Raw genomic sequence first — 13336 nt, 5'->3', positions numbered from 1 at the left:
CATATGTCCCACCCCTCGCGGAACTAGCGTAGTATCTGCTACCGGGTCGCAGACGACCAGGAATGTGCAGCAGCACCAACAATAACGCACGTAGTGTCTCTTGAAATTATTTTCAGCCGGCAAATGTGTGCGCCACTTCGATCGCGGCCTTAAAAATAACTCGTCCATTTCGTCGTCGCCGCATACCGCACGCACACGGTGAGTTCTAGCCGGTCCGAACGATACGCTGCTCCGATCCCCAACCGATCGACGCGCGCATAAGACTGGCCGCGCGTCTGCCATTCCGACTGAAAGTGACCGACTGTCGGGTTTTGGGCACCACGTTCATGCACCACTATAGGTGTGTCAACGCTCCCGCACGCACTCAACAAACAGCTGACTTCAGTCGAGATGACTTTCGGACTTTCGGATGCACCGTTCGGAGATGCACGGATAAACTGCAACGAGCGTTGGAATGCGTGTACCAAAAGCAATATATGGTGGATGCATGCAAGAACCTCAAGTCGACTAAACGCCAACGGAAGCTACTCGATTTTGGGGACCAGGTCGTTTCAATATCGAACGGACAGGAAAATGCATCGCCCTAAGTTGAATGTACTTTTTTGACACTCAAAATGTGTTCGTTGAACGATTTACCTAAGGAAAGGGCAACCGAGACGGCTTGCGCATTCCCCTGCGCTGGCAGCTTCGCTTTTAATCGTTAGGTGCAATTTTCGCCCCAGCTATTCGCTGGCAAAGAAATGATGCGGTTTTGTTTTGTTTTGATTTCGTATGCTCCACACCGCGTGATCCTCTGTCTAGACATCTACATCTCTGGAGTCGGCGTTGAATTTGTAGCTGCACCGCCGCGCCCCGTTGGAAATACGAGCGCAAATTTTTCATCGCGGGATGCGCACACTGTCGGTTCTTGCTCTTTGCTTCTCGGCGGAGAAAGTTAGTAAAAAGCGATGCCCACGGCGTGGCAGTTAGTGAAATGTGTGTGATCTTAAAAATAGGACCCTCGTGTTATGCATATCCTATTGCGTTGCCAGCGATTAGGGGAATGTTTTGTTTGGTGCGTTTCTTTTTCTTAGTCCGTCGTGCGTTACGCATTGCGAAATAAAAGATGGTGAAGATCACCCGAGCCAGTCCTGCTCTTTTTCTGTTTTTACTTTTATAAGCACTCATGTGACTAGAATAGCAGATGAGACATATCTCTTATATCTAATTACAAGTTGTGTTTATTCATTTTATTTATTATGAAGTACTATTAATTGATCGTAATACGTATTAGGATGTCATAAAACAGTGATAAGCATGGAATGAAAATCTATAGCTCCCACTCATCATGTAGATCTATAAGAGGATGTTCACATTCAAAAGGTTTTCAAATTCTTAAACATAGCAACAAAATGCATGATGAAAAATATAAGAAAGGAAAATTGCTGCCATCTGGGCAAGAAAGAACCGTCCTTTTGTATGTCTTCTTCAATTTGGTCTAACGTCCTATGCGGACATGCCAGCCGATACAGGCTTTCGAGACTTTATATCTCTTTTTTTAAACCTTTTTGTATGTATCAATCATTAATATTTGACTATCTTGAATAAAAAGCATCTTATTTGATGAATTTCAAACGATTTCTAGCAACTCTAAAAGCACGTAAGTTTAAATCATCAATTTCATCCTGACCACAAATAACTATACACAAACACGCTGCAGCTAGAAGCATATGTTCGTTAGCATAGTCTACCGTCATTCGTTCATACTCATTATTTCATTTTTACTGAATCGATAGGTTAGTGTTCTTGTAAAAAAACATTAAATAAACATTGCTTACTCCAACTCTCGCACAATAAAATCTTCCAAGAAACTGGGCCTCATTTGTTCGATGCGCCTGAAACTACATTTTATGAGTTTGCTGGGGGTCTGTGGTTTGTGCGTAGCTACCTACCAACAGAGTCTGTTTAGATGCAACGCTAGAAAGAAAAAAATACCACGAACTCGCATCTAGAACTCAGCAATGCTAGCACTCGGTGTAAGATAACACTCTGGAAAACAGGCCGGAAATTCAGCAGCGGGAGGATCGGTATGATTTTTATGATCTTTCCTTCATCCCACTCCCTTACCATTTCACCTTTACCCAGGCAAAGGTGTCAAGAGCGTGACAAATTTCCAGTGGCTGTTAATGTTTTATGTTCCTGTACAGGGGACGCATCTCGGTTTTTTTTTCTCCCCTGTCTCATTACGGTGCCACTTCTCTTATTAAATTTTAGCTCAAGTCCCCCAAACTTAGATGTTCTTTTACTGGCGAAGCACTTTCGGTCATTCCCACTATCGCCCTAAATCTAGGCAAGATAAGCCCAAATCCAAGGTTTATAGAACAAGGGCAACCTCTTTTAGTCGACAGAACGAAGCAGAAAAAAAACTAACTTCAAAATTTTTAACCTCAAAATCTCTAAGCATGCGATCCCTTAACATTGAAGATGAGTAATATTGAGTCGCGATGTGGCTGATAAAGGATGGAAAAAAATATGATAGAAAAACAGAAACTGCTGCAGGCTTCAATCAAGAGTCGGAAATGGATTAGAGCAAGCAAACGCACGTAAAACGTTGTGTATCATCTTGTAAAAACAAACGCAAGGTTGTTTTAACATTTCATTCAACACACGCTCGCACAACGCACTCGAAATTGCTGCGAGGGAAAGAAACCGACAACCGACGCAACTGGGAGAGTCTAAGCACACGTGTACAGCGATGGACGCACGCTACACGCGTTGCACATCACTCTGGCCGTGTGAGTACCTACCCTAACGCGAACCACGGTCTATCAGGCCAAAGACCTTCGACATTACATTCCTCATTCACGTTTGCGAGGCTGGTTGAGAAAACACTGAACCTAACTCATTGTTTATCGAGAGGATGAATCTTCTCTCGCAAGCAGAACCATTCCCAACGCAAGATCCAGACATGCAGCACCATGATAAGCGTCGAGCGAAAGAGAAAGCGATAAGAATTCTGCCCGAAAACGAGATGAGGTGTGATAACACGTGTTCCTGACACAAACATCCCCATGGTACATCTGCAGCACGATCAGCCACGAAGCGAGAACTTTGAACTCGGAATCGGAAACGTCGGGTACTGTACCTACCCACCGAGGGATGATCCTTCGTTTGTTGATCCCGTGGAAGGGTCTATACATAAACAAGAGGAAGAAAAATAAGCCCGAGCCTGTACTACACCCTCTCAACATAGTCGTGGCTGGAACGACACGGGAAGCAAAAGGAGCTGTAGTGAAACTGTCTTTTTTCCCCAGAACTAAGCGTCTCAAGTTTTCCGTGTGACTTCATCCATTCGTTTCTAAAACATGAGAAACAACCGGAAAATGCGGCATAGTTCAAGACAGTTCAATGACCGCGCGCGCGTGGTCGCTTGTGAGCAAAGATCCTGCGCGATCGCATGTACGCACGCTCGCCATGCAAGGCTTCTTCCAACGGGTTATCACACGTTGCACTTCCGACGCGTGATGTTTGAAGTATTGGTGGGATTTTTAGGATAAGAACGAGAGCTGCTGTTATTTTACGACCCGGTCCGTCGGCTACCCGGTGTAATTTGTCATGAATCGATAGTTTGGATCTTCCTTCCAACTGGCGTACCACGTGCCGGTACAGCATCATCTGGCAGGTCGTTAACGCGCACCCGCGTGCCGTTATATGCTTTTTAATGGAAGACAATAAAACTCTCCAAAATATTGCAAGTCTCCGCGTGGGTCAGAACCGGTGCGTGTCTTTTCGGCCCTTCGTAACAGGCTGAAAGGATACGACCAGCACGTATCCCCCTATCCTCCACTTGAGACAGCTATAACTAGCCAACCAATCCTAGCACTTCCGCCTGGAACTATTTTTGTTGGAAAAGCTTTTGAGCCAGCAGAGGCAGCATCAGCAGTTGCATTGTTTCAAGATGCAGCAGCATTAACGAACGGCTCTTAAGTGTTGCTAGACAACTGCATCCGTCAGCGACGCTGCACATCATTTATCATCGTTTGCGACCGTCAAACGGTACCATTCACAACCCCTGGTGGGTAAACTGAGTAAAGTATATTTGAGATTGGTGATGTTCCAAGGACCGGTTTTACAATTAACGAGCTACCGGCTAATGAGCAACAGTTGACGCTACTACCATTAAGTATGTGTTTCGATGCAATTCAAATGTACCGTAACATAATATGCTCTAGCTATATTACAATTAAACGTTTGATCCTTTCAACTCCAACAAGAGGTAATTTATCAAGATAAAATTTACCATTGTAAGGATTATAAAATTCCAAATATTGTGCGTTACTCTTTACTCTATATCAGAGTTAAAAGTACGGTCTAACTGCTATAGCAAAGACTGATACGATTTATTGAACACATCATGATGGAACACTTCAAACAACCCAGAATGATGGTGCCATAAACGGCTACTGTTTGACGTAACATTTCACCCCTAATGAGTTGCTGGATGATCCAACGCAACATGTCCAACCGTTGTTGGATTTTTATTTGACAACAACTCAATCTCAAAGGGACATCCCAATATGCAATGGGGGAGGGTGAGTGGAGAACGATGCCAAGTGGTACAATAAATCGCACAAAAGCATCAATATTTTCCAGCCCATTGGTGTCCCATTTCGAAGTGGCCTACTCCTCCTTCTCACCAACCTCATGATTGTCGTCACGCTTGTACGTTCGATCGCGAGACCACGCGAGACCCAACATTCTAACCGGGAGGTGCGCTTGTCCCTTTCGTCCCCTGATGGTCGGGATTGACTGAAACGATTATCAAACGCTATGTGAACCCCCACTCGCACACGGGAGGAGATGATTATTTTCCTATAAATTATCATTAACATCACTGGCGCAGCCCTTCCATCTACCGCTCTCATTCCATCGGTGGGATGTGCTAGGGGTTTCACAGTCATTTTACTAGCGCCCGGAGCATCCACACGCAACAGGAACCATACCGGAACCATAAGAACGCAGCAAGATCGAAATGCAAAAGTGAGACAAATGGGTGCGCCTTTATGCAACCTTCAACACAGCTTTTCCCCCCGATACTGGTGTCTCGAGAGCTACCGTGCGCATCTGGAGATTGAGGGGACGACACAAAACGTGCCGAGCGGTAGAGCTAGTAGTACTCCCCTACTTAAAACCGACTGAACTGGAAAGCAATCGATGATGGAAAATGACGGAACGGAATCCCTTGGCTCACGTTCGTCTGCAGCCGTAAGGGAGGGGAAGAAAGTCGCATCATTTCGTCACCTTCCATTTGACTTTCTTCCGTTCAGTTCCGGTACGCAAACGCCGAAGGTCGGAGTTTACGGGCATGAAACAGGAAACGGTAAACGTTGGCTCGGAGAGAGCAGCAACCAGGAATAGCATTTTCCAATGCACGAAGCGGCCGAGTTTGACGATAGATTGACAAATTCGCTACATTTAGTTGGGGCCCCTCGGTATGCCATGATTCGTAGTAGTAGCACGTGTTTTTTTGCTGAAACGGTACCGGAAATGGTACATTGTTTCACAAACAGTGTCACACCGGTCATTCATCATGGCGTGTTTGCATTACGATTCCATCAAGACATGACACAGAAACTGCACACATAAAGGTCTTTAAATAGAGCATGATGCAGGAGATGGATGCACATTTCACTCTCAGAGAGAAAAGGAAGAAACATTCGCTTGAAATACGGCGATCGCATTGTTTAAACACGAGAAAACGATCACTTTTAATTGCAAATATTTAACTGACTTATTCCAATCATTTTGCGCTGCTATATAAAAAGAAACTCATGACACGTGAATCATAATCAATTTAGCATTTTGCAATTTACTAGTTTACAAATCAACTCAGACACACACACACACACACATACATACCCATGTAGACACCATTGACGTTGAATTATCAACGATCGCTACATAAATTGAGCCATTTACAATGCAGTCGTGAAAAATGCTCCAAGGTATCGTGTAGTATCAAAAGGGCACCAGCTCCTACGGAGCGGAGCCCGCTGAAGGTGGGGGTTAACAAAGCAAAGCACCATACGAGAGCGATTCCCGTATCCTTCTCCGGCTTCTCCGGCGATGAGATAAGACCACGCCATACAAAAAATAAAACACAAAGCAAACACAAAACTGTTTTGCAAAAGGTGAACGGTGCCGAACGGTGCTCAAGTAAATCACCTATTTCCTCGCCCCCTCTCCCCCAACCTGATGCTCATTTACAAGGTGCTACGCATAATTGCCGGCGGAAAAGATCGTCCTCGATCGCCGGTCCATGATAAAAAGCTGCGCGAGATTCAAGTCCTTGAAACCTTTCAACCCCTTTGCGTTACCTGCTGCACTGCGCTCTGGTGCGCCCCGTCCCGCGAAACATAGGGAAGAAAGGCTAAGACAAAAAGAAACATATTTACCACCCATTTACATTTGTGTTTTTGTTTTTCCTTCAGTGTTTAACATACTGCCACAGTTTTGCGCCTCAGTTTCTGATCGCGGTTCCGATCTTACCGGCAATTTGCACTCGCAGGCTTCGCTGATGGACTAGAAGCAGTGATCTGAAGCGCACCGAATTCGGCACGGCAGCAGCGTAGTTTGGGAGGTAGTAAAATTAATTAAAATTAATTTTCGGCAACCGTGAAAACCATTTACCTTACGTCGCACGGGCACAGTAGGGTTGAAGTTAAAAGGTTCGACACTAACGCCTTGCTCCGATGCCGCGGCCAAACTTTACTAAGGCAGGTAGCAAAGCACGAGGGTAAAATATCGGTCAGGCCCGTTCGGGGACCCCTTGGGGCGATTAATTGACCCCCGAAGTGATTTATCCTTCCGAGCTCCGGTTCCGCACGATCAGCGCACACTTAACACACACCGTGTCATGCTCTCACATACACTCACACATACACATATACGTCTCCACGGATGGATAATTTGTTATCAGAACATTTGTTTACTCGCTCTTTCTCTTTTAATGGCTTTCACTTCAACAGCTTCTCGTGGCGATGAGTGGGATGAAAAATGGCCAAGCACTTTGGCACGGGCTCGAGAAAGTCACTTACAAAACGATCACCAAGGCAAGCACAACCGATAAACGAATGAATCGCGGAGGCAGGAACGCATCCACACAACCGTCAACTAATTGCGACGAAGGATGGCCGGGCGGGCGGGTTTCGATTCATTCTAAATGAATTTAATTTATTGCACACTTTAATTTTATTTGCACCCGAAATAAATATCGATCACGTTGTTCCGTTAACGCTCTTGCAGTGGCAGTTTCAATAAATAAGGGTAAGCGCACTCCCGGTCGTTATAAATAACATAAATAAATAGATAAATAAATAGATATTCTGTACACGCTACTGGTCACACACGCGGTGGAGACACTTGTCTAGGACATCTTAATATTGGTATCGGAATAGCGAATGGAAGTGAAGCCACACTACTTCACACAATGGTGTTTCCGCGCCGGCTCGCTAAGCAAAGCGCGCCCGGCAAGCCGTCCGACGCCTGCGGTGGGAAAATGGAAACTAACGTTCGTGAAAAGCTGTGCGCAGTGCGTTCGTGATCGTGCACATGGGGGTTGCTGACGATACCGATCGTACGCTCTTCACATGGTTTTCCATCAGTGCGCACGACTGCCTCGGCTCGATCACGGTACAGTGTTGCATATGTTTGGAAGGGCATTCTATTCTCCAAAATAATTAATACATTTGATATGGAGAATGTGCTAAAATATTCACACTATGAACAAAATTCGATTTAATGTGTGAGTCATACAATTAATAAGGCTGAATAATGAACTACATTTAAGATTCCGTCTGTAGATAAACTTATTCAATGCACTGTAGACACACCAAAAAAGGGAAAACATGAAAAGGATGTCAAAACATTGCGATGCATCTCGTCAAGCGAGAAAATGCCGATCAGACACAACTACGTACGTCTCGTGAGCATCAGGATCAACGACACTGTAATGATGAGAATTTTTTTTTCTTGAACTCGTGTCGTTAGAGATGCGTGTTTCTAGAGAGTAAAAGGAAAAGACAAAGTGGCACGTTACAGCTAATAGGACTCAATGCACTTCCTATAGGGTGGAAAGAGGGACAGGAAATGCATTGAACGCAGGAGCAGCAAAGGCAATTGAAACATCACGGTCTTTCATAGAATTCTCCTACTTCTTGCTCGTTCTTTTCAAAGTAAGGATTTTGGAACGGGAGTCGTTGCGAAGGTTGTTTAAAAAACAAGACAGAAGCACAATCTTTAAACGTCGATGAAGATCGTGTAAAGCGTACGATTGGTTTGCTGATTATGTTTACGCGTAGCTCTAATGGAAGTTCCCGGCAACTTTACTTAACTATCGAATATTCATATCAACTATCGCAATTACTTGTGCTAACTCTATTGCAAATTATTTGAAAGCAATACACTATTTTTTCTATTTCAATCTGAGGTTCGTTTTCATAATTGAGTGGAAATAAATGAGAAATGTTCAATCTACAAAGATTTTTAACTAATAAAATGTTTTGTATACCAAAAGAAAGAATATTCTGTTTCTGAAATATTCTCACTAAATTACATATAAAAATATGTTATAATTCATATTTTACTTACAACTGAGACATTTTCTCGATTTGTTCCCGCTGTAGAAGTATTTTATTTTTTTATAATTGTTTTCGTGTCAGCAAAGAATGAAAAGAAGTATTTTAAATGTTATGTGAAGTGTTTAAATGTCATTTTATTCCAGAAAACGTTGCAAGCAAAAAGCTGAGAAGCAGAATAGCCTTACTTTTAAAATCCATTTCTGGACGAGTATCTAGTGCATTATTATCAAAAAATATTATTTTCGTTAATTTTCATTCGCCCTGTACAAGTTGCCCACATCACTATTCCTTCGAGTATTGTGGCATGACGTTCAAAAATCAATCTGCCCAAAACTGCTTGCCAAATATTGAATTAGTAGCCAGTATCGCGAAAGAAATGGTTAAAAAATAATTCCTCAAAAATTAACCAGAGTCGCAAAAAATTGCTCGATTTTGGCATCGCGAACGCTTTGAGTTCATTTGTTGATTTTTATTTGTAAGTTCAATTTGTTTAAAATCGACTATTTCTTGTCTTGTCTCGACATTTGCAATGTGGGAAGGTTTTCTATTCATTTTTTCGACATGCTCATGAATGATTGAACTCATTTTCATGATTTCTATTTATTTTTTATTTTGATGTATCAAAAGAACTATAGCGGTCTTTTCCTATGAACCGGTTGATTGACGTAAACTGAATGAACTATACGGTTCTGGTTAATTTGACTCACCTCTAATTCAAAGGGAAAGAACTTATCAACAGAAATATATGTATTAATTCAGTATGTGAAAAAGATAAAAATAAACCAATTGCTAGATCACAAAATTATAGTAGGTTGGAACAATTATGCTATCTATTTATTGTTAAACTCATATTGTCATCATGTTATAGTGTTCATCTTGTGTAAAAATAAATCCTTTTAAGATTCTGGTTTAGGTATGACATTTCAGTTTTAATTCTACTCGAAATATGAATACATCACAAACTTGTCTTGTATTATTCATACATTTGTACTTCAATATTACCCGTCCAACGCAATAAGCACGCATGTGAACGAACACATCAAAAGGCACTATTAAATTTCGCGGTGCAGTTAAGTAAATAAGTAATCAATGGTACCGTAGTTTTGGTTTTATTAATTCAGGAACTTGAAGTGAGATTGAATGTAATTTAGTTGAAGAAAATACTCGTGGTGAAAATATATAAATCAACGGAGAAAACATTTCCATTGCTTCAAGATGCAATAATTGTAAATTCAATAACTATAAAATTATGAATTATGAAAAACTGTCAAGATCACACAAATGAAACACAACTTTCCAAGATCTTGTTTAGTCCATTTAATGCAATACTCCAGTTTGTTTCTATACCTCTTACATATGTTGTCGATTTTAGGATCGCTAACCTTTTCGATAAATTCTAATTCATGGCAAAATATCACCCATACGTTTCGTGTCCGTTTGATTATCAAAATAATTTGCGAGTCAAAATAATAAGTCAAAATAATAAGTCAAAAAGATAAATGAAATAATGATCGAAATAAATGGAAGTATGGACGAATCGTTCAAAATAGATGAGGAAAAATACATATGCTCACCATAAAGCATACTAACTTCACTTTTCAAAAGCCACGACATTAAGGTGGATAGTATCACCTATCTCTTCATCATTTGTATGATGAACATCCGCCCTAATCGCCATTCCCGGCAACATGTCCACATTGCTCTCATCTCCGTTTATAGCCTGCAGCAAGAACTCCGGATCTAGAACAATTATTTTTTTCAATTAAATTTGAATCTATTTTTAATTTAACCATCATCCATCATTATCGAAACTTTACTTACTTTCCACAATGCTTTCGACTGCAAACAGATGTCGTGTCAATCCGGGAGGAAATCGACGAACTGGTGCATCGATGTCCTCATCTGTGAAAGCGGGCAAGTCTAGCAAATAGAACTGTACCGCTTTGCCGTCCTTGAAATCTACTGCCGCTGCACGATGCCAGATGTCCTTCACTTTTACAAGACAAATTTCTTGCTCCTGTGGATTGTATGGATTTGGATCGATCTGTCCATACATCTGACATTCCTTCATCATTTTTTCGAACGCAGTGTAGTTCGATTTGGTGATCACTGAGATTTTATTCTCATTGAAGGCATGCAAAGCATGCGTGATCATCAATTCGGTTCCCTTGCTTTCGCAAATGTTGGTCTCAACCAGCTGGAAAAATACAAGAACAAATAATTTAGCATAAGAAAATCATTGTGACGAATTGTAAAATAAACAATAATATGATAAGTACTCACTTCCATTATGGTCACTGGCTTGTACGTGGTCGGATTGGTAACTACCAGCTTTGGCACAGGGTTGGCCGCCGGCGGTCGCAGCTGGGAAGCCATTTTTTTCTGTATGTTCGATGAGGCCGCTGGATCTTGCATGGCCAAAAGCTTCTCGCTCAGTACGTATTGCTGCAGCGAATGGCGCATGTCCACCATTTTGATGTGTGTATTCGGTATGTCGATCACCGTGGTCAGCAAAAACTCGTGTAGATCGACCATCGTCTCGAGAAATTCTTTCATGCGCAGCGTAATCGATTTAACATTATCGATCCAAACCGGATGTGTCACGGTATGGGCATACTTGATCTTCGGGTCTGGAATTTCTTTCAGCTTCTTCCACTCTACCTTTAGCCAGTTGCCAAAATCGGGGAAGAACACTTCGGCAATACCGTCCTGAACCGACTTCACCACCGACCGGTAGAAGTCATCCTCAAATGGTGCGAACACAATATCCTCCACCGTTGGTGGTGCCGACAGAAAATCTTGAACAGTCATGGCGCATTGCAGCGAACGGACGATCAACGATTGGAAGCTATTTGGCTCTCCGTTGGGTCCGGGACCACAATCATAAACGAACAGCCGATCGTTTGCAACGTATGAAATTTTCACGCTTCGTCCTGGCTCGGGGAAAACACCGTGTTGCAAAAGTTGAGTACGTGGCGGTACAACAGTTTTAAGGACAGGCTTTTCGATGGCAGCGGACCCGATTGGTTGGTTTGTTTTCAGCGCTTGCAAGGGATTTTTCAACGTTTTCGGTATGGATTTTTCCTCCTGTGCAACAGTTTCTACCGGTGGAGACCCTCCTTTCTGCGTAACGAACGGGTTATTCGTAGCTTTCGGGATTGCTCCATTTGCGACAGGTTGGGCTGCTTGGTTAGCTTTCAGTGCGGCCAATGGATTGTTCATCAATTTCGACATCAGTTTTTCGCCATTGGAGATGGGTCCTGCGGGTGGTTTATTTTCCTTTTGTATCTGCATGTTCAATAGTGATTTCGTCATTGCCACTTCATTGGCACCGGTTGTTGCCGGAACGTTGCCATTTCGAGTCTGCTGCACATCGGTTGATATTCTCGGTGTAGCCACAACGTTCATCACCGGTTCCGGTATTTTTTCTTGTTGGGGCACCACATTCGAGGGACTGTTCGATACATCCCCAGCAGACGCTACCGTCTCCTCCTGCTTTGACACCACGTTCGAGGGCTTCGTAATCGGCGGAGGTGGATATTGTGTTAGTAATGCCGAGTTTCCCAACAGTGGGGTTGCCGTAACCAATCGACTGCAATACACAAAACCGAGGGCTATTTGAAGGGTATGCTCCATACCATTATTATCGCTTTCTCAAGAAATACTTACGGAATACAGAAATCTTTGTGCATGGGCCAGTGATTCATCTGGCACGATACACCGCAGTAATATGTTCCGCACGTGAAACACTGAAAATTTGCACCTTGGACACTGCAAGCGCTACACCCAGCGGGAGCAAACATTTGCTTGGAAGCCATTTTGCGGGACGCCTTTGCGAAACACTGTAAAGCACATGTATTCTTGTCGAGTACTGAGAATTGAATAACGAAAGCTATCGTGTTTGTCCTCCTTCCGTTGGCTTCAAGATCGTGGATGAAATGAATTTGACAGATGATTAAGGGTGTTACTTTGGAAACCATTCCTATCATTTGGACATCGATTTGGGACTATTTTTTAATCTTATTTACTGTTTTGAAGTTTTTGATTGTACAGAAAAAACTTATAAAATTATACTTTACAATAATATTGATAATAAAATCAAATAACAACACATTTTTATGAAATATACGAGCTCTGTACGAGCAAATCAATGTTTGACTGACGAAACTTTTGGCAGAGCATTTTCATCGGGCGCGAAACCTATGCGGCATATCTAGCATGTTTCTTCTTCCTGGTCGACACACCATCATACCGGCTAGAGCGGGAATGCTCTTTGATTTGGTTTAGTGTAAACAAACATGACTCAAATGCGATTTGCATTTCCTTTACCATGCACCATGTCACGGTACAATACTATGGTTGTGGCATAATTTATCATGTAATTTACCTATCTATTTGTTACATATTAAAGCATTTCCAACGAAAAAAGAAAATATTTACAATTATCGCGTTCAAAATCGGCAAAGGTTTCGGTTTCTTTAAAACAATTTCATCGGAATCACGGAAACTCTGTTTTTTCCATACCCGTCATCGTTAACTGTAAGGACTTTTGCAAATCAGATAGAGAGATTTGGTTCACATAGAAGCTGAATCTCATTTGCTCGATCGAAGTAAAGTTTCACTCCAATACATTGTTGGCGATTTCGTTAATCACGCTTGAGATTAAAGGGAAGTATGAAGTAGAATATCCTATTTATAATATCCACATTAATTGCTCT

The 13336-nt window shown here is 42.3% G+C and overlaps 2 protein-coding genes across 3 annotated transcripts in view; both read right to left on the bottom strand.

Annotated features, from left to right (window-relative positions):
- The window catches only part of LOC121587671 (protein TANC2), a 116768-nt gene extending 109239 nt beyond the window's left edge, over nt 1-7529 (bottom strand). For both annotated transcript variants that reach the window (XM_041904655.1, XM_041904657.1), the window contains exon 1: nt 6670-7529. The gene's annotated coding sequence lies outside the window, so the exon portion shown is untranslated. The remainder of the gene's footprint in view (nt 1-6669) is intronic.
- A 1973-nt stretch (nt 7530-9502) lies between these two features.
- On the bottom strand, nt 9503-12542 carry LOC121590116. Its single transcript, XM_041909519.1, has 4 exons — nt 12288-12542; nt 10902-12210; nt 10440-10815; nt 9503-10358 (listed from the first exon to the last, which is right to left on the bottom strand). Exons 1-4 carry the CDS (start codon nt 12434-12436, stop codon nt 10210-10212), a joined length of 1983 nt encoding a protein of 660 aa, XP_041765453.1. The 5' UTR covers nt 12437-12542; the 3' UTR covers nt 9503-10209.
- Nucleotides 12543-13336: the final 794 nt, after the last annotated feature.

Source organism: Anopheles merus, chromosome 2R, assembly GCF_017562075.2.
Source record: "Anopheles merus strain MAF chromosome 2R, AmerM5.1, whole genome shotgun sequence".
Classification (NCBI taxonomy): Eukaryota; Metazoa; Arthropoda; class Insecta; order Diptera; family Culicidae; genus Anopheles; species Anopheles merus.
This window is presented reverse-complemented; position numbering and strand designations above follow the sequence as displayed.

Excerpts from the sequence above, each read along its gene's own strand:
- LOC121590116 (XM_041909519.1), bottom strand. The coding sequence starts at position 12,436 with ATGGCTTCCAAGCAAATGTTTGCTCCCGCTGGGTGTAGCGCTTGCAGT. Across the intron at positions 12,211-12,287 it reads CACAAAGATTTCTGTATTCC|TCGATTGGTTACGGCAACCC; the intron begins GTAAGTATTTCT and ends TGTGTATTGCAG. Across the intron at positions 10,816-10,901 it reads AGCCAGTGACCATAATGGAA|CTGGTTGAGACCAACATTTG; the intron begins GTGAGTACTTAT and ends GTATTTTTCCAG.